The 23,669-nt window shown below is 31.2% G+C and overlaps 1 protein-coding gene across 1 annotated transcript in view; it reads right to left on the reverse strand.

Moving 5' to 3' along the window:
- Window positions 1-23,669, reverse strand: part of LOC134718476 (quinone oxidoreductase-like) — a 31,210-nt gene continuing 7,541 nt past the window's right edge. The window contains exons 5-8 of the mRNA XM_063581028.1: window positions 9,986-10,135; window positions 6,384-6,485; window positions 5,521-5,616; window positions 1-205 (exon numbers count right to left, since the gene is read on the reverse strand). Of these exons, the coding sequence (XP_063437098.1) occupies window positions 44-205; window positions 5,521-5,616; window positions 6,384-6,485; window positions 9,986-10,135 (510 nt within the window). The 3' untranslated portion in view covers window positions 1-43. The remainder of the gene's footprint in view (window positions 206-5,520; window positions 5,617-6,383; window positions 6,486-9,985; window positions 10,136-23,669) is intronic.

The raw sequence follows: 23,669 nt of genomic DNA on the forward strand, positions 1-23,669 counted from the left end.
GCTTCTAACCTGAATCACACACTCTTTTTAAATATTGTTTGAATTAAAGTTTAATGACTAGTTTTCCCTGGGTACCAGTGTTATTCATAATATCATTATGAGCTGTAGCTGACTGGTTTAAACTGTATTCCTTTCCTATATGTGGTTTAACCCAGCCCTTCCGCATACCTGTTTGTATGCTAGCATTCATTTCCTTCCATTCATCCTGTTAAAATACAAATAAAATATAGATATGTTAGTGAGAATTAAATACAGTATTTAGATTACTCATCAGATTAATATGAAAAAGGAGATGTTGGGTAAACACCAATGAGACAGCAACAAAATAACAACCAACATAACCACATTTAAGAACCAGATGTCTAATAAGCAACTTGTAGTCTTGAACAAAAAATGATTGTCAAGTTCTAAATTGTTATGAGCCAATAAAATAGGGGTACAATTTAACAGACATCTATGTAATATGTCAAGCTCAATATTACATTTTTATAATATAACAATTTACAATATTACAATTTACAATATAACAATTTATAATTTAACAATTTAATACGGATTTTTTGTGTTATTAAAATTTGCTGTTACAAAATATTAGAAATTATTATAAATTAAGGAATGTATCTCCCTCATGCAAAGCTCTGATTCCTTTCACGTATTTGGCTATACTTTTTGGACCTTTTGGATTATAGCTCTTCATCTTTTATCATGTTTATATAAGCTTTGGATTTCAAATATTTTGGCCACGAGCATCACTGAAGAGACATGTATTGTCGAAATACGCATCTGGTGCAATACACTTGGTACCGTTAATTAAATTACTACCACTGGGTCGATGCCTCTGCTGGTGGACTATTAGTCCCCGAGGGTATCACCAGCCCAGTAGCCAGTACTTCGGTACTGGCATGAAAATACGGATTTTTTGTGTTATTAAAATTTACAATATTACAATTTACAATATTACAATTTACAATATTACAATTTACAATATTACAATTTACAATATTACAATTTACAATATTACAATTTACAATATTACAATTTACAATATTACAATTTACAATAATTTACAATATTACAATTAACAATTTTACAATTTTCAATTTATAATTTACAATTGATAATGTACAAATAAAACTGAGAATCGAAATGGCGAACCTGTCAAAGAGACAACAATCCAACCAAAGAGCAGAAAACAGCCCAAAACAACAAATGGGACTTCAACACAGCTAGAAAATCCCGCACCCGGATGCGGGCTTCAGCTAGCCCTTAAACAAAAATGTGTACTAGTTCAGTCAAAAGGGACGTCACACTAAACTCCGAAAAATATAAATGAACCAAAATTAAAACAACACACACATGATACAAGACTAACAAAGGCCACAGGCTCCTGACTTGAGAAAATCGTATAAAATGCGGCAGGCAAAAACATGTTTTGTGAGATCGCAACTCCCCCCTTTACCTTTAGCCTTTGTAGAATAAACCAACACACGGCAGTTCGCACAGTAAAATTAGACTCAAAGTCCGAGTACGATGTCAGAATAAGTAACAGAAAAAACTAAGCAAAATGACAATGATTCATAAACTTACAAAGGACTACTAGCAGCTACTGACATGCCAGCTCCATACTTCAAACAAACCTCATATGGAGGCAGGTGAATATTTTTCTACTTATCCAGTACAAATCTAACTAAAAACTAAATCTAGGGTACTAGTAATATAGGATCATATACTGACTTTATTGTTCAATAATATCCTTGATTCTACTATAAATATAGTACAATCCTAAGTCATCCTAGTGCAAATCTGGAATAACTAATTTCTACTAGTAGATGTAGTGAATTTTGATTTGTACTGGATTTTTATTAGTATAAATCAGAATTTCAAGTCCAATACATACAAGGAGGATTTCAATTTGAACTGTTACACATATGATTTTATCTTACCTCTTATAGATTTAAAGATATATGATTGGTTAAATGACTACACGTGGTGACTATGTATTATATTTGATATAGTGTATCCAAAAAATTATATCATATGGCAAAATCAAAGGTACTTTATTCAAATGATTTGCACCACTTGACTTTGTACCTTTTAGTCAAATTGCTTTCCCTTGCTTAAGATTGAAAATATAATTTATTTTAGATTTGCGGATAATGCAGTCCTTTTCCGTCATGTATCTTTAAAAACTTCCTTTGGCGGATATTTACAAAAAATGTTGTGTAATTCTAGGAATGCTTAATATTTGACTCTTAACGAAATGGGAAGGTTGAAATCATCATGTTTTTCTTGAAAGAGTTTGGCCGAAATCTTAAGGAAGCAGGTAATTTAAAAGTTATTTAATTTTAAAATTTAAGCTACAAGGTGTTTCCCTATATGCGAACATCGGAACAAATCACGAACAATATCTTCTTGCATATGTGTTTCTGTGTTGAATCTTGCAATTTTACGATTTTCAGTCATTTTATATGATCTTATATAGCAATTAAACTATGGTTACGCTTCCGATTTTTAACTAAAAAGGCCGAAAGATTTCAGAGTAGACAATGTCCATTTGTACACGGACAGAAGCCTAAAAACATGTACAATTCACCTATATGCGAACAAATTGTATATTCGACATAGGTATTGACATATTGGCATTTTTATTCAAGGGGCTTATATAATCCTATTGTAATGGCTGCCGTCATGATGAGGCAAAATGGCCGCTATGCGAATTAGCAAATTACCCCAAATTTTGCCATATGTGGTTTGTTACCATACTTGTTAGTTACCATATGGGGTTAGTTAGGAGTTACTTTCCTTTCAAAACAAAAAAGATGCCACAACCCCTTATAAAAAGAACACGGTGATGAGGAAAAATCTGAAAGAATTCAACAGACGAAAAAAATGATGATGAAAGTTTGAAATAAGTTCATAAAACATAATTAAAGCTAACAAGTTGTTATTGTTGGCATAACGGAGTTACCTCCCTTTCAAAACAAAAAAGAAATCTGAAAGGATTTAAGAGACGAAGAAATTGATGCAGGTAATGAACGATTAAAATACATTCATAAAACAAATTCAAAGCTTAAAAAATGTTATCGTTGGTATTTGTTTTCTGTAAGACAAATGGATGTAGAGTCTTAATACTAAGTATTGAAGACTTGATCACATTGATAGGTCGCTAGTCTAAATACCACATGTGAAGATAGTCGTTAAGATAAATTCGTTACACAGTGTACTAGTGACCTAATACGCTTCGCGCTCACCCCATATTGAATTTACTGACCCAATATATATCATATTAGGTCACTAACACACCATGTAACTTATATTATAGAACTCTTACATGATTTGCATATTTACATATACTTGAATTTTTTTGGTCCGTTGGATTTTTTCTTTGTTTTTACAATTTGATAGACCAGGTGACCGACATTATTTTTGTAACCTTCACTTTACCTTTTCATGCGATATAGATGCTTGACATCAAGTGATTATAGGAAATTAAGATTAAAACAAACAAACAAAAAATCACAAATATATAACTGTCATTTTCTTTCTTATGAAAGACAAAAAAGAAATAGTGCATTAAATCTTGGAAAATGTAGAAAGCTACAATAAAAAAAAAATGTGCGAAATTTCATGAATGATATAGGCGAATTAACGTCAGTTTAGAACTCAGTACAACTGGACATAAAGTAGCTATAGAAAAATAAATTATTCGCTTCAGTATAAGCCAATGAAATTATGACAAGAATATGCTTGTAAAATGAGATCTGTATAATTTCTAATAATTAGATAACCGGATGAGGCCGCAAAAATGCTTACTGGCAACACCACAACATTTTGATACTGAAGACCAAATATTAAAATCATTACCCTTGCAAATGTTTGGGTTAAGAATTATAAGGATTTAAGACATTTTGTTCTAGAGGTTATTGGTGTGTTCGTCGCTGACTCACACACCTTACATACATAGTTTGTGAGTTAATCATCTCTGTTTACACATCAATTACCTTAAGAAACACATGTGCTTAATCAGACAAAATACTTATTCTATTGAACATAAATGTAAATAACATTACAACATATCTTTTGACTTTTGACTTCTTTGATACAATGTCATTGAAAATTCATATTGTGAATCTAATAACAATTCAGTCTGTATCCCACAATATCTCTGCAAACATATATACCACAGGCAAATACACCCACTTCATCATATCAAAACAGGAAGTTGGTTTTGTGAGATCTCAAAATCTTTCACATATTACAACTCATCACTGCTACTAACCAAATGGAGAAATTTGGAATAAAAGAAATTGAAAATATTGATAGCATGTGACACAATTATAAGCAAACAGATCACAGATTTAACAAGACCAATACCCGTGTATGTACCTGTATTGCTGCATGCAATTGATTGAGGTAACATGTATTCTAAAATTCAATATTATTCCTCCTATTTCTAAGAATATATTTGTTTAAAAACACCTGCGTAAAGACCGTGTATATTCCATATTGTGGCAGAAGCCTGGCTTATTTCAATAAACGGTAAGTAGTGAAGTTACGTCCCTTTATAAAAACAACACGGTGTTAAGGAAAAATCTGAAAGGTTTCAACAGACGAAGAAATTGATGATGAACGATTGATATGATTTCATGAAACACATTAAAAGCTAACAAGTTGTTATTGTGGCATTTGTTTTTGTATAGGCCAATGAAAGTAGCTTCTAAATACTAACAGTATCGAAGACTTAATCACTTTGATAGGCCACTAGCCTTAAATACCACATGTTTAGATAGTCGGTAATGTAAATTCGATACATAGTGTGCTAGTTATACGATATATATGGGATCAGTTAAATCTAACTTTGCTCTCATCCCATATGGAATTTACTGACCCCGTATATATCGTATTAGGTCACTAGCACACCATGTAACTAATAATATGGGCAAACAGGAAGTAACTGCATTTGACAAAAAATTACTTGTGAAATGAGTGCTGCAATATTGAAATGATGAGAACGCAGGAAGGGGCTGCAAAAACTGCTTACTGGCTACATCACAACCTTTTATTAAGATCATTATCCTTAATAGAGCCAAGAAAATTTGAAGAAATTTTCCTAGTACCGGTACAATGATTGTAAAATTTCAAACTATCATCAAACAGGAAAAGAATGCACGGCTGATGTCAAAATTGCTTACTGGCTACAGATTATATAAAAAAAGACCCATCTCATAGAAGACAAGAAAATATTGATAGAATTTTACTACCCAAGGTCTTTCAACAGGAAGGATGGACAGACTCTCAAGCTGTTGCTGGACCTGCTTTCGCCTTTGGCAAATCAGGTAAAAGTGCCCACTCTCACTTTCTTCAAGCTTAAGGCGCTGACAAATCTTTTTAGAAGTTCTGGAGAAATATTTAATACGACTATTTGTTGGATGGACATACAAATAAACAGAAAAACGAATGGACACACCAACTGACAGAAAAAATACCAATATTGATGCTTTGATTTAAATAAATACTTACTGATGTTAAGTCAATCAAAAACATGCCTGTTACAATACATTCTTTGGCCATAGTGAATGTAGGATTTATTTCTATAGAGCCCCTATTTCCAACAATCTGAAGGAGAAAAACTGATACAAACATGGGGTCCATATAACAACTTGCAAATAGTACTTAAAACTTATGTTTTGTTTTATTAAACAGTTAATTTTGTATTGATACTATAATTTGGGAGCATATATACTTTTGAAAAAAAAATCAAATGGCAAAATCAAAAGCTTAAACACATCAATTGAACATGTTGAATGCATAACACTGACAGATTCCTGACGTGGTACAGGCATTTTCTTATGTAGAAAATATTGGATTAAACCTGATTTTGAAGCTAGCTTAACCTCTCACTTGTATAATACTAGAATATTAAGTTGCATATACGGACTCGGACTTCTCGTAAACGGAGTTTTACAATGCGTACTGTTGTGCGATTTTTTCTACATTGGGTAGAGGTATATGGGTAGGGTTGAGATCTAAAAAAAAAAACATGTTTCAACCCGCCGCATTTTTGCGCCTGTCCCAAGTCAGGATCCTTTAGCCTTCGTTAGTCTTGTTTAGTTTCTTGTGAATAATTTGGATTTAAGTATACGCCCATTATTACTGAACTAACAAGATATTTGTTTATGGGCCAGCTGAAGGACTCCTCCGGGTGCGGGAGTTCTTCGCTGCATTGAAGACCCATTGGTGGCCTTCGGCTGTTGTCTGCTCTATAGTCGGGTTGTTGTTTCTTTGACACATTTCCCATTTCCAATCACAATTGTATATACTGTTATTTTATTGCTATAAAACCAACGGAAAGGAAATAGTATTGACAAAAACTGCTTACTTACTACAATTCTTCCTTTCTTCTTAATCATATTTAAATCTTTGTCTAAGTTTACATTGGCTAACATTTCTATAATCAAGTCAGGACCTTCACCTTTTGTAGCATCCTGAAAGTGGAAGGTGTCAGTAACAACAATAAAAACAATGTACAGCCAAACCGGTATATAAAGGTCACACTCGAGACCATAGAAAAAACTATATTTTTATTGTGGTTCCGAATGTGTAAGGATAGCTACAGCTGGAAATGGAGAGGACGACCTAATACGACAGTTTTTAATAATTAATAGAAATAACTTTGATATGAATACGTTTTGTGGTATTTAAAAAAAGCCAGCTAACGATAAGTATATGTTTTGAAGAAACAATAGGTAAAGGCAGCTGCATTTAATTGATATTTTTTTCATAAACCAATATAGAATGTCATGAAATGTTACCTTTTGCTGAAGATTGATTGTTTGACACTCAAACATACACCACCCATATACAAGAACATCAAAGCGTCAGTGTTTGGATGAGGGTCTTTATGATCATTGCTCTATAGATGTACATACTTTTTGTTGGCACATGATATTTTTTTCTATTCTATGTCTATGTATTAAATTTGGAATGTTTTACTTATCCATGGTATTTGGACCCCTTCCTGCAATTGTTTTTTTTAACCCCATCCTATTCACCTCCAATTTTAAAAATCAGAGAACCGTCGATAATTAGATCCAGCAATTTTTGTAGCAAGTCTGATATTTTTTCTGACTATATATACTTCTTTCAAGATTATGTTCATTCTTTTATTTCCATGATCTTACTGTCAAACTTTTATAATATTGCTCAAAGACGGAGAATTTCGTAATTGATGCACATAATTATTCTTTTTTTTATATAAATATTTGCAATTTAAGGATTTTGAAAGGAAAAAATGATAAATAGTCAAACAAGTAGTATATTTTGTATATGCCATTAATAATAATTGGCTTAATAATTTACAGAAAGAGGCATTAGAAATGCACGTTCTCAACAACAACAAAAATTAAAAATATAAATAAATAACTTTTTATCTTAATTGGTGGTCTTGTAGGATAATATATTGTCTGTCATGAAATTATGTCCACCGGACACTTTTTCACAGTAAATTGTGTCCACGAACAGAATGGTATTATAAAAGATCGTCCGGACAATATTCACTTATGAAATCGTGTCCACAGAATAAGTGTCCTTCAAAGAAAAGACAATATTTCATATGAAAAAGTGTCCTTCAAAGAAAAGACAATATTTCATATGAAAAAGTGTCCTTCAAAGAAAAGACAATATTTCATATGAAAAAGTGTCCTTCATAGAAAGGACGGTATTGTAAAAGTGTTCACTATCATGATCAATATCTACAAAATGCATACATAGCTTCAGTTCTTATCTAAATTGAAGTTTGATTTTGTCTCTATCAAAACATGGCATGTAAACTGGAGTACAAGTATTGAATTCATACAATAATTGATCATCATTGTCATGTGTAATTAGACATCGGTTATACAATAAAACAATACTTATTCTTCTTTAATTGCTTGGATATCTTTCCGATTATATACAAACAAACAGTTGCGTATGTGTATTTAAATACGATTTTAAAATAAACCTTATATGGAATTTGGCTCCCTTTTTTAGGTATTTTTTGTCATATAGCTTTTAAACTTTATATGTAAGTGTATATCTAAAATAAAAGAGTTGTTCGACCATTTTTCTAGATTTAAGGGCAAATATCATTTCAAAAGTTGGTAGTTGATGATTAAAATGGTGTATAAAGTTTCTGCAAGTCATCGAAACACACAATTATTTAAAGATATGGTTTCAACAAGGAGTTTTGCACCATCTCCAAACCAGAGTGATCGCATAGATCCAGCATGTCTGAATCATTTATAGATATCCTAACTATTTTACATAGTAATCATACTTCAACAAGTAGTTGGTATGTATTAAACATGCCGGAAAAGATGTTTGGAAGTTTTTACTTAGGTGGCAGGTATCAGTTTTGGTGTACCATAACATGTGTCCCACGCTGTAATTTTGTTATGGTTAAACAATAAGGTATATAATTGAATCATGTGGACTGAAAAATTTAATGAATGTAAATTCTAGGCTATTATTCTACATTAGTAAGTAGTTGCATACACAGGTTGGGGACTTCCTTCACATATGGGTCCAATCAGAAGTCAATATTGTGGTCTCCTCTCTTGACGGTTTCAAATCAAACTGGGGAAAATTCAGTTTTATGTAAACAAAAATATCTTGAGATTTTGATGGTAAGGATAGGTGCAGACAAGGGTCTCATTCATTGAACATCATTTATCTCTTGCATTTTGCCTAAAATTCTTGTCGGACATTAGCAGGATTCTGAAGGTGAGGATTAGATTTGTATCAGAGCATCACATTTTTTGCCTTATTTGCAATGCATTTATAAATTTTAAAATCTCCATGCTGGACAGACACACAAAGGTTTTCTATATATGTTCACGTAAGCACGCACGCATCTTAGTAACTCGAAACCATGAATTCTATTTGTATATAAGCTTCAATGATTTTTCAAAAAATTAAATCATAAAGACATAAAATTATAAAGATTAAATGTAATATAACTGCTTTCTGAAACCTAAGCCATGGTATTTTGACCCCTGCCATTGTATATTGAACCCACTACTATACACCTCTAATTTCAAAATGTATTGCTATTCTAACTCCTTTACATAGTTTTTATACTCCGATAAGTAGTTGGTATGTATTAAACATGCTTATAAATATGTTTGGAAATTTTACTTTAAGTAAAATTTTCCAAACATCTTTATGAGCATGTTTAACACATATCTTAGCGATGGTAGTTTGACCCTCTGTCATGGTATATTGAACCCCTTACTATACACCTTCAAAAAAAATAGCCATCAAATTGTAGATTAGATAATCTGCAATACTATTTAACTTAACCAATTTTCCATGGTGGAGCTCAAAATAGTATATGGGAAAAATGACCCTGCGGTCAAAATACCATGCGGTATAATGACCCCGTGGTCATTTTTTCATATGGTATTTTGATTCCGGGATCACTTTTCAGTGGGGTTCAGAATATCATATGAGACTGGTTTTTGTTGGGGCTCGTGTGATCAGTATTTAGTTTTTTTATGTAGTGTTTTATAGTCTTTTCAACGGTTTTGCCATGGTCAATGATAGTGTTGTTAATTTGTCTTTGATTTATAAATAAGTGTGAATAATATCCCTTTAATATCTTTCACCTCCTTTTTAAAGCCAATTGTAATCTAGAATCTATAAATAAAAGCTACATTTTCATTTTTCTGTCATGCCTATGTAGTGTTTTGTAAGTTTTTGTTTGTCTGTTTGGTTTTGTTTTCTGTTGGTTGTACTGTTCCTTTCCTAGATATGGTTTTAATAACTTTCCCTATCATGATATTGTTTAATGCCGTTAGTTTTCTGAGTTTGAGAATGATAATCATACTTAAAACTTTTATGACCACAAGGCCTGCTCAGTGGTCTCTGGTGGAGGGTTGTCTCACTGGCATTCATACCACATCTTTTTACTTCTTATATTATCTTATTTTCTGTCAACATTTACCATTATCTGCTGAGTGTAGTTATCAGATTTGTGATTAAAAACAAAATCACAGCCATTCTGTTCCACTATGCCCATTCCAGCCTTGGATCCTGCTGTTCCTAAAACTGTCAAACCTAAATTCTTTGCCAACTGAACACAAGCTAGTCCTACCTGAAAAAAAATGCAAAAAAAAAAAGATAATTGTATTCATCAATTTACAAAACATCCAATGCAAAAGAAGAAAAATGAAACTATAAATTTCCAAAACATCTGTACTGTCATCATCTTAATTATAAATACTATAGTATAACTTAAGAAAATGAGGTTAATATGTCAAAAAGTCAGCAACCCAACAAAACAAATAAAGTGATGCGCCATGTGCACATGATACGCCCGTCGCTTTTTCAAAGAATAAAGTTCCATAACTCCTAAATGTCATATACGAAATTTATAAAGAATAGAGTAAGGTTATTTTAAAAGATATACAACAGTCACCATGATAATGAAAACTGTTCAAAGCACTTTTGAGTTATTGTTTGGAAATTGGAAAATCTACTCTTTTTTATGAATAAAATACCACAACTCGGAAAAGTAAAACCTATAAAATTTATAAAAGTCGAAAGGGAGCTTACATCAATAGATATAAACAATTCAGCAAAGTTTCACGAAAACCGCTCAAAGAGTTTTTATGTTATTGTCCGAAAATCCCACTTTTTTAATGAATAAAACCCCACAACTCGGAAACATCAAATCTAAAATTTATAAAAATCGAAAGGGAGCTCACGTCAATATATATAAACAATTCACCAACGTTCTGATGAGACAGCTACCCAATGACAATTTTGTAAAAGACATCTAAAGGTCAACACATAATATAAGATGTGATTTAATTTCACTAAGACTATAAAATATTTCCCATTAATATCAAAATTCCTGAATGAACATAATATTATATCACAAAAAAAAAAGTACTGGAAAGGATCTTAATTTGAAAAAAATAATTTGAGGGGACTGAGGGAATTTCACCAATTTTTCAATTATGTATAATGCATGATATAATTTCCCTCGTTCAAATTTGTACAAAACAACAATCTAAATGTGAAGGGTCACATACACATATTATTGGTGAATGTTAAATTCCTGCATGAAAGTTCTTTATTTCATAATTGAATCTTGAAAATTACAAGTAGGTGTACAGTGTTTTCCTTGTTTACAAAAAAGGTCATTCATTAATATCAGTCATTTAACATAAAAAAACTGTATTACTTAATAACCAATAAAAATCAAATAAAAAGTGATGTATGTAAGTATTTAGCAGTTTTCAACAAACAGCCAGCTTCAGCTTCAAACATTATAATGTACTAAAGATATTAATAATCATTAAATCAAATCCAATACTGTTTGATTCTAATCAAAACCATCAGCTACGTAATATTCTATACAATATAGGGTTAATTTTTGTTGGCTTACAAAACACTACACTGTAAATACTTCTGTCATGGGATATTAGCTCCCAACAGGAAGAACAAATAAAACACGAAAAAAACGCCATATTTAGATCTTTAATACTTCTTCATAACATTTAGGTTGACTCTTTATTAGTTTACTGCTGACAGGATCTAAAGTAAGAAGAACGATACAATTTTCTTATACTTGACCAAAAATAAGATTACATAGTGCCACTTTTTCAAAAACATTAAAAAGTATAGGTCTCCAATCTTATTTTTAAGCTAAAAATTGGAAGAGTGTGTATGGATTATTCACAGAAAAGGCACTTTTTTGTCAATGAATGGCTTTTATATCGTGCTTTAAATAAAACAACTTGGGCCACCACCATGACCCTGTACTTAAATGGTAAACATTAACGTTTTCTTGCTACTTAAAAAAAATGTAAATTTACTGTATATTCCTTTATAAAACTTAATTATCTGAATTATATCCCCTGATATAACATAGTTATAAAATTTTGAATCGAAAATATTTTCTTTTTCTGTCAAAAAGTTGTTCCTATTAGATAAAATTGTAAAATTGTCTTCCTTCAAATAAAAAGTCTCAAAAATAAATTTCATTTCTGCATCAAATTTTATAATTTCAGTAAATATCATTGGCAGTTATTTGCAAATGACTATAAATTAAGGACTCTCTCCATCTACCTTTACCTTGGAGATAACTAAATGTAATAATTTTCTATGATTTTGCTTTTATCCTTTTTTGTCTGAGTATAAAGAAAAATATATTGTTAGATGCTTCAAATTTCAGCTGAATTCATGAGAGTTTCTGGATCCTTCATTACCCTATTCAGTAATTTCTTTTTGGGGGCCTTTATTCTGAATGTTTTACCCATTTTCTGTAAATCCCATCCAGACCCTCATACAGCGTTTAAAAAATATGAGATGTCATTTGTAATTTATGTGAGGACACGAACAAATATTTCACATTCTTAGTAGCTTTCTGAATAGAGTAAGTCGAATTATTTTAAACTTGCAGTGAAATGTTAGCTTTTTCTTAGTGTGACCGACCTTACTGTGACTTTGAAATAAAAGACAGCAATAAAAGCCCTCAGAGGTGTGTATAAAGTAGTCAGTACACAAAGGGTAAACATAAAGATTAGATGTTTTTTTAATCAGGCCATAATACTACAAATTTCACATATAAATAGTTATGATGTAACTGTTAATACAAAATAACTTCATTTTGGCACATCACATTAATCAAAGCATCATGGATGTTGTGATTCAGTCAATTTTGTAGCTAGTCTGACATATTTTCCTACCATACTTTCAATTATTATTTTGTTATCTTCATTTTCATAAGTTTTATGTTAAATTTCTACTCTATTGCCAAAAGATGGATAGTTTTGCAATATTTGTGCACTTTATTTTGGTATTTCAATTGAAGAGTCACTGTCAGATTCTTTTACATTTTTTATTAGAAACATTAATTTTGAAATTCAAGGATTTCGATAAGAATGTTAAGGGAAATCTTCAAATGTGCAGCATATTTTCTATATGCTATTTATAATAACTGGCTTAATAACTTCCTATAAGAGGCATTAACAGTGCACTTTCTCAACAACAACAAAAATGAATAATTAACTTTTATCTAAATTGGTGTTCATTCTTCATTAAGGGAAAAATACATTTCCGGTATTCAAATATACATGTACAAATACCTAATGATGAGATCATTCCAAATACGGTTAAATAGCAATATAATTAAGAAATAATTCATGGGGGCTTGAATATATCGTGATTTTACCACGGGTTGGCCCTTTATGACAAATATTTTACCCTGAGCGATAGCGAGGGGTAAAATATCGGCATAAAGGGACAACCCGTGGTAAAATCTAGATATATTCAAGCCCCCATGAATTATTTCGATTCTAATAGGACAAATACGGCAATTATTTTGGATCGAAGCGCTCTAGGTGATGGCATTATTTGCCGTTCCAATATATAAACGCACTATTAAATTGACGTAAAATAACGGAGCAAACTGAATAAATGATGATGCTTAAACTATTTATAATAACATATTTAGATAATTTTAGATTAATCTAATTATTATTGTACTTATATGTCTCATATGTATACAAAAACGGCTAATATAACTCATTTTAGCATCATTTGTTAACGTTTCCTTGTTGTGATGATTTTCCGTTTCACAAGCGTGTATTTTCCCGTAAATTGCTTATATTCTGACGTCATTGTTCTATGACGTCGAGTCGCTCATTCATTAAAAAACATATGACGTGGGGGTACAATGGGAACAGCCCATGAAATATATTCATATTTTACCACGGGTGTGTACTCAAAGCGTTTGAAGGACGTCATGTTAGAATGGGGAATATACACATACATTTATTGCAGAAAAGCAGAAAATACCCAGGTACGAGTTAAATAATGCAATAATTGTGTTTATTGCTTCAACCCAATTACTGATAATTATAATTTAAATAGACACTAATCATTAACTTATGTCAGATGATTATGGCACTGATTTTATAACTATTTAGGTCAATATTTTGTGTATTCAGTTTAACAATAGATGTGTAATTAATTGAATACACACAGTCTTGACCTCAATATCAACTGTCATGATATATCAATATAACTGTGGTCAATTAAAACTGCATATGAGTTGGGGTTTAATTCAGTTAATATTTACACCTTTGAGTGCAATTGTTTGAAAATTTTGGCAGCTGTCCATTATACTGCAGCTGGTATTGTAATAATAATAGCATTTCAAAAAAACTGTGGGAATCAACTCTGATATCAATACGCATCTTAAACCAAATTTTATTCAGTGTCTTATAGGAACATACGATACTGATAAAACACTTCATTATTATTATCATATGCTTAAATTTGAGAAATCACATTTTCCACATTAATTAATGAATGGCAATTTGATATAAATGTTGATTTACGAAGGAATTATATGCAAGTGTATATCTAAAATAAATAAGTTGTTTGCCCAACATTTCCTTAATTTAAGATGTTTAAAAACAAATAGCATATTACAAATTGGAAGTTGATGATTAAAATGGTGTATAAAGTTTCTGCAAGTCATAGAAACACATAATTATTTTCATGATATGTCTTCAGCTTAGAATTTTGCACCATCTCCAAATTCAGAGTGATCGCATAGAATCAAAAATCAATCTGACACGTAAAACAACTTGAAAAAACGTGAGATTAATTTAGTGCAAACAAGCGACAGTACCGGTACACATGTTTCTGCAAAATGAGATTAAACGTAAAATCCAGAAATGTGCTTCAAATTTATTAAGTGATATTTTAATTTACTGAGCATTGGTTGGTTCCATGACTGGTAAACTGTTTTTCTTAGAGGGTATCATCAGCTCAGTAGTTAATGCCTTGGTACTGACATGATTTATAACCTTTTTGTTTTAAATTTCCTGTTGATAAATTTAAAAACTATTAAGAAACTTAGAGGTTCCAACTCTATTTGGCAAAGTTGACCTTAAATGAATGTGGCTGTTCTGTAAGGTCCCTTTTGGTAATAAAGCTTATAACAAGCTATGCCTTCACACGCTCATCATCTCAAAATCAAAAGAGGGAGACATAATAAAATTTCTATAATTGAAAGATTTTGGAATGTATGTATGCAAAATAAAATTTGAAGATTAAAACCATACCATGTGGCATTGTCAAAATTTAAAAAAGGTTAAAGAAACCCTTGAGACAAAATTATGTAAAATTTATTTAGATTTTAAAACTTTTAATAATGATAATGTTCAATCAAAATTATTATTCAACAGTGGGTCTTTACAAATACATGTACTGAAGAGGTGTTCTTTTCAAAACTGTAAAAAAAAATATGTATTTCTTTTTTGAACTGTCTAACATGTCTAAAGTAAAAAAAAACTAATTATTAAACAGATATTAATTAAATTACATGCACTAACTTAAAGTGTATACAATTTATGAATGTTATAGTTAATAATTCAGGGTCTCGATGAGGGGTCCTTCATTTTTGTATTCTTTAATTTTTTAGGCCATTTTTCTCTTTTCTTTATATGTTTTACCCATTATTTTCTATTCTTCATTTTTTTGTCCATTTTTGTCTATTCTTTATATTTTTTGCCCATTATTCTCTATTCTGTAAACCACAATCAACACCCTCATAGTCTATTGTCTTATTGTAATAACTTTCTTTAGGTACGCTCAATAGACCAAAAGTTTTAAACACCATATACTGTGGATTCATTTATTTTCTTGGGTTTTAATTTTTGTGGATTGAGGAGTAATATAAAAATAAGGAGATGTGATATGATCAAAAACTATCCACCAGAGATCAAATGACGTTCATAAAAGCAGCTAGAGAGATTTGAAGAGAAAACAAGAATATTCAAGGATTTAACACTTTTTTCTAGTTTTAATGTGGCAAATTAACTGACAAACTGGATAAAAGTTAAGAACTGGTGTGTTTAAAATGTGTTTTTTTTATCCTTATAATTCTCAATAGAACATTTTATTTTATTTTTCTTTTAATTTCAACTTTCTTGAAACCGAAGAATTTCATACTCTCAATAATGACGACTTCAGTATGTATACTAAAGAAATTTATCCTGTTGAACTTACTTTAAATAAAGCTAATACTAACAATTACCATTGCCCTTTCCTCGATTTTGATATCTATATCATTAACGGAAAGCTTAATACTTAAATTTATGATAAAAGAGAAGATTTTTCATTTCCTATCGTTAATTATCCATTTTTAGATGGTGACGTTCCATTGTCACCATCTTACGGTGTTTATATATCTCAACTTGTACGATTCGCTCGTGTATGTTTTAGATTTTAACGAGAGAAATTTATATAATACTGAAAAATTATTAGCGATATCACAAACTAGTCAAATCATTTACTAAATTTTATCATCAGTATAAGGAAATCATTCGGAAATATAGCTCAACATGCAGACTTCTTATACGTTCAGGTATTTCACATCAAATTTTTTTATGGAAATATTCTTTATAAAGAACAAAAATGTCAGTATTCTCCTCAGAAGCTAACAAAACCTTTAAATAGACTTATTAAGAAGGGATATAGTTACGATACTGTTGTCAGGTCAATAAAGATTGCATATGTTGGCGTTTATATTGATTTACTTATAGGGTCTTTGCATCGGAACTAAACACATTTATTTAAAAACCAGTTGTTGGAATGACACGGGTTATGTTCTTCTCATATACGTTATGATGGTATGATAGTAAACCCCTAACGGGAAGGATTGTGCCTGATATTCATATGATGAAGACATAATCTTTCAATCAGTTTAATTGAAGTCTGGAGCTGGCATGTCAGTTAACTGCTAGTAGTCTGTTGTTATTTATGTATTATTGTCATTTTGTTTATTTTCTTTGGTTACATCGTCTTACATCAGACTCGGACCTCTCTTGAACTGAATTTTAATGTGCGTATTGTTATGCGTTTACTTTTCCACATTGGCTATAGGTATAGGGAGAGGGTTGAGATCTCATAAACATGTTTAACCCCGCCGCATTTTTGTGCCTGTCCCAAGTCAGGAGCCTCTGGCCTTTGTTAGTTTGTATTATTTTTAATTTTAGTTTCTTGCGTACAATTTGGAGTTTAGTATGGCGTTCATTATCACTGAGCTAGGATATATATTTGTTTAGGGGCCAGCTGAAGGACGCCTCCGGGTGCGGGAATTTCTCGCTGCATTGTAGACCTGTTGGTGACCTTCTGCTGTTGTCTGTTCTATGGTCGGGTTGGTGTCTCTTTGACACATTGCCCATTTCCATTCTCAATTGTATTATGATATTTATTTAAAAAATAATTCATAGAAGCCATATAGATTTGTTGAAAATTTACACATGGCCTGGGCCATGTTGGCCGTGATATTCGAATTTTTTCCTGAGGGTTAGCGAGGGATAAAATTAACGATATTACGGCCCAAGATATGTGTAAATTTACAACAAATCTATGTCTTCCATGAATTATTTCGATTCTAAACGGACAAATACGGTTATTTAAACATGGAATGACGCGGAATTTTTTTTATTTTTATTTTGTACATTTTTCCTAGCTGTAATTCATAAATTCTTTTTGTTATGCATCAGAATAAGAAGGAAGGCTCCATATTTTTTTTCAATTGCAATTTAACCCAGCGAAATCGGAATAGCGTTTGAACATAGGTTACGATACGTGTTGATTCACGTAGGAGGTATATTGTAACAGTCATTATTATGTAGAGTTCTGAGTCTGCGTAAAGTATAGATATATCTAGAATTTTACCACGGTGTTATTTACAAAGCGAAAGAAGCACGTCATATTAGAATATTGTTAATTACCTGTCCTGAACTGATTTGCATGAAATATTTGCCACTTGGCATTACACAACAACAATCAAGCAATCTTCCTGGATGACAACACAATGTAAAAATAATCTGTTTGATATTAAATTAATAATGCTAGGAATTGACAAAAAAAAGGATTCTGTTGTTATAAAACATGACACAAATATTTATACGCACTTTTTACTTAACAAATGCCATTGGGAACAAATCATGACATAAAATGTATACGCATCTTTGTCTTGACAAATGGAAAACATTCATGACACAAAATTTATACGCATCTTTGTCTTAACAAATGGAAATAAATCATGACTCTAAAGGACAAGATTCACTGTATGTCAAATATGGCCATGAATTTCAATTTTATCATAAATATCAAATTGTCCGAATTTAAATCTTAAATGGGTCTTTTTCAAAAGATTTACTTCTTTGTCAAAGAATTTTATTAGATTGCTATTTATTAAATGATTTGTGAAAATATGATTTACCAAATTTAAGCAGTTGATAAGAATAATGAAAGTGTTTAGTCAGTTTTTTATGGTCCTGTAGGCCATTGAAAAAATGTGGTTCAAGATGTGTATTGAGTTGATTCCCACACTTTTTTTAATACTTTTATTCCTATTCTTTCATAAGCCTACATGCAATACCAGTATGATAGACAACTGTCTCGTTTTTCATAAAATTACACCCAAAGGTGTAATTATTAATTGGATTCAACTCTACGCAAATGCAGCCTTTATTGACCACAATTAATATATCATGACAGTTGATAATCATAGTGGTATTGAGGTCAAACAGTTGTGTATTCAATTAATTACACATCTAACTGAACACACAACATCTTCACCTCAATAGTGTACCTATTATTTATTTTGATCAACACCACATCAAATCATTCTGTGTGTTTTGTGTGAAAGCTAACTGATTAATAAGACGTATAACTAGAGGCTCTCAAGAGCCTGTATCGGTCACCTGACTCAGTATTTGTATATTCCCCATTGTATTTTTATTTAACAGTAATTGGAATCAGAGACATATAATACAAGATACTGGCAACTCTAACTATTCTAAGTAACGGCTAATGAAATGTCGCGGCCACCGGATTTGATTGGAATGATGATGGGAGAAGGGGTGATGATTAGAAAAATCCGCCATTGTTGTTAAGAAGCGGCTACGATTAAAGTTTTTTTCTTGTTTATGTCGATTGTTTTCAGAGCTAAAGCATGTTAGTATATTAAAAAAATTAGCTTAAATTGAAAAACATAAAATAAACAAAGACATGAAAAACACAGACATGAAATAAACAAATACATGAAAAAAGAAAGGACATAAAATAAACAAAGACACGAAAGAAAAAAACCCACATGAAATAAATGACTGATGAGAAGTTGGCACATATTACGTTTGCATTCTACATGATCACTATACATTTATAGTGACCTTGACCATGCACCGACATTCCAACCATTTTCATGACAAGCTCTATGGTGATGGGTAATAAATATCCAAATTATCACTACACAAGTTTTTAACCATGTGCATCTATAACAGTAGACACACAATGTAGACTAAAATCGTTTATTTTGATCTTACATTTCCCGGTTAACAGTTTCTCTCTATATTATTTTGATTGTTACAGAAACATAAGAGGGTTAAAATCATCGTAGATGTTGTGATTCAGTCAATTTTATAGCTAGTCTGATATTTTTTCTGACCTTACTTTTTCAAATTTTGTTTTTATGCTCTTTTCATTTCCATTATCATTCTGTAAAATGTCTATGCTATTGACCAAAGATGGAGAATTTTGCAAATTGATGCAAATATTCATTTTGATTTTTCAATTTTAGACAATGTCAGATTTTTTAAAATCTAATTTAATAATTTTGACAAGAATGGAAAGGGAGATCGTTAGATAAGTACTAAATATTTTACATGCCAATAATAAAATTTGGCTTAATAATTTCCAGAAAGAAGCATTGGAAATGCACTTTCTCAACAACAACAACAAATTTAAATAAAGGGCTGCGCTTTAGCGCATGATATGCCCGTTGCTCTAAAAGACGGGCGTATAAGTTATTGTCCCAAAATTGGAAAATCCCCCCTTTTTTAAGCATAAAAATTCATAACACGGAAATGTAAAATCTGAAATTTATAAAAATTGAAAGGGAGCTTACATCAATAGATATAAACAATTCACCAAAGTTTCATGGAAATTGGTGAAAACCTTTTTGAGTTATTGTCCGAAGTGTTAAAAGTCCCCCTTTTTTTTATGAATAAAGCCCCATAAATCCAAAACTAAAAATCTGAAATTTATAAAAATTAAAAGGGAGCTTACATCAATAGATATAAACAATTCACCAAAGTTTCCTGGACATTGGTGAACGTCTTTTTGAGTTATTGTCCGAAGTGTTGAAAATCCCCCCTTTTTTATGAATAAAGCCCCATAAATCCAAAACTTAAAATCTGAAATAAAAAAAAAGGAAAGGGAGCTTACGTCAATAGATATAAACAATTCACTTAAGTTTCATGGAAATTGGTAAAAGTGTTTTTGAGTTATTGTCCGAAGTGTGGACGACGGACGGACGGACGGACAACGGTATACCATAATACGTCCCGTCTTTAAGACGGGCGTATAAAAACAACTACTTATTTTTAGCTAAATTGGTGTTAATTCTTCATTAAGAAAACGTTACATTTCCTTTATTCAAATATAAATGTACAAATACCCTATGCTGAGATATTTCCAATTACTGTTTAATAGAAATATATTGGGATATAAATAGATAATAAACAAATAAATCTTATTACAGAAAATGCTTAGGTAAGAGTTATGCAATTTTGTTTATTGTTTCAACCAAAATGACTGATCCATTGTAGTTTTTCACATTAATTGTAACTTAATTAGAACTTTTATTGACCTATGTCAAATGATAATGACACTGATGTTACAAGTGAAATAAAATTTGCTTGCATTTTTAATACAAATGTTTTATATTTTTTGTCTTTTTTTGGATAAAAAAACAAACATCATTTGATCAATCATTCAGCTTTCAAACACAAATAACAGAATATATTAATGTAGTGTAGATAAAAATAAATAATACATTTGTAGGTTTACTATTGAGGTCAAGAAATTGTATAAACAGTTAGGTATTAATGAATTGTGTCTATTTAATTACGTAACAGGTCATGAAATATTAACTGTTGTGAATTAAGACTGGAGTTGATTCAATTAATACTTACACCCTTGAGTGTAATTTTATGAAAATTGTGACAGTTGATAATCATACTAGTATTTTATCAGTATTCCTACTTGCCTAAGGAAAAGATTGGAGAAATAGGATTTTTTTTAAAGTGTGGAAATCAACTTAGATATTTCAATACACATCTTGACCCAAATTTTATTCATTAACTTGCATAAGCATTATATACAAATAAAATACTTTCAAAATTCTTATCAACTGATTAAATTGATGTATATTGCTTTTTCACATTAAATCATAAAAAGTAAATTATTATAAATTTTGATTTACAAAGGAACTATATGCAAGTATACATACAAAATAAAGTAGCTGTTCGACCAGTATGTGCTTGATTTAAGGGCAAATAACATGTCAAAAGTTGGCAGTTGAAGATGAAAATGATGTATAAAGTTTCGGTAATTCATAAAAAAAAACACCACATAATTAGTTTCATGGTTTGTCTTCAACTGAGATTTCTGAACTATCTCAAAATCCAGAGTGATAACATAGATCCAGCATGGCTGAATCAATAAATTGTCATTTAGGGGAAATCCCTCCTATCATGCCTATAAAGAGTCTACCGGTACTAACAATTTTGACAAAATTCTGACTTGTTTGAAGATCTTGTCTTGTAGATTATTTCAATTATTTAAAGTGTTTATCTAACTTTAATAGTTTCCCAGATAATAGGTAAGGAGGCACAAAATTGATAAAAAATGTCGTTGAAGAGCAAGACCTCACATGTCTAATGACCATTTCAGCAATGTTGACTTGTTTGTAGATGATGCCTTTCTAATCACCTTTGCTATCTATCTATTATATTTTCAAGATAATAGCCAAAAATGCACAAAGTGGTAAAAATCATCATTAAAGAGCAATCACCCCAATAGACCTGTTAGATAAATAACTATTGTTGACAATTGAGAGTCGAGAATCTATAGTTGAGACATTTAAATTACGGACCATCTCAAAATAGTATATTAATTATTGATTTACTCCGTACAATAATAACGTTTTAACACTGCTACACAGGCGCGGAACACCATGATACGATCACATAATTGAAAATAAAATAAAATAAAATCGGAAGACAAAGGGGAGTTCCAATCCCGGGACACACGTCTATATATGTCAATGCTACCTCACTCGACGATAAGCTGTTGCAGTTCAGAGAAACGGACTCAAACTTAATGTCATGAATTACAACGTCTGTATTAAATTCATAGTTTTTTAATGGCATACAAATATATTAACAAAAATAAATTAGTCATATACTAGATTATTCTGTTTAATTTAATCTGATTCAGAATCAGATTTGAGTCAATACCAAAAACCCTCTTGCTGCCGGAGGGACACATGTGTCCACACCGACTGTGTCGGAGGGACACATATGTCCATAATTTAATTTATGCAAACTTCTCATCATTGTTGTACCTCTTTAAAAATAAAAAAAAACGAAAATTAAAAAGTGTAATATGTTTCTACAATGGCTTTCAATGTAACGGTCATTACGGCATAACGTCATATATCGAATGACGTCATTGGTTGACATGTCACGTCACAACCATCAAGCGGTCGTATTTTCTGGCATATGAAATGCAACACTGAAAAACACCTGGCAGCAAGAGGAATACAATTGTTGGCACTTGCTGGTTTGTTCTCTCATATGCAACTGGTCTCCTAGAAAATCACCCTTTGATGTTAATATTGTGGCTAAGAACATAATTGTATTCGTGTTATTAGATTTTACTTTCTTTGTTGTTTGATATTTCTTCATTTTTTATGTCAAATACAAGTGATGGTATAGTACCGTTATTGTAGGATATGTTGTTTCAATTGGATTGGCCTTCGCATAACGAGTGGTTGTCCTTACAAGGCTAATGACCAGGACTGCCAAACGAGGTACCGGCTGTAGACGGTATATATCATGCAATTTATCGCGCACAAAACAGGAAAAGTTTTATTCCGTATATGGACAACATGCACTGCATTCACACCCAGGTTTTGATTGACAACTTAAACCACATTCGAATTTCACGCAGCGGTTTCCTTGGCCACCAAAATGATGTACAACAATTCAACTCGATGCCAGAAATAGGACACGGACTTTAACTTGATTTCATAGATAATATTGTTTATATTAGCGGATGAAAACCGGTATCCAATAAAGACAAGTTACTGTTGAACATGCTTTTCGCAAACTTAAATATTATAAAGTACTTGGTACAAATTTTATGTGGCGTCATCCGCGCTGAAAAATAAATCAATTTGTTAAAATTTGCGCTTGTTTTGTAGAAAGAGGGCACAATTGAATTGACTGAAAATAATAAAATCTTTACTTTTTCGTGCTTCATTTGAAATTGCATAATGCATTATGTTAACAATAGAAAAATCAATACGTCTTTTGAGACGACCCCTTTAAAATGTTTATCGTCTCTAGACTCGTTTGTTGTATTGAAAAGTAATCATTTATCTAACACGTCTAATAAGTAGTCGACTGACGATTCCGGCCATGCTTACTTGTTTGAATATCTTGTCTTGCTGATCATATTAGCTCCATCTATTTATTATAGTTTTAATGAGCATATGCAAAAATGGAAAAAAAAGAAAATTCTTC

This window comes from Mytilus trossulus, chromosome 5 (assembly GCF_036588685.1).
Source record: "Mytilus trossulus isolate FHL-02 chromosome 5, PNRI_Mtr1.1.1.hap1, whole genome shotgun sequence".
Lineage (NCBI taxonomy): Eukaryota > Metazoa > Mollusca > Bivalvia > Mytilida > Mytilidae > Mytilus > Mytilus trossulus.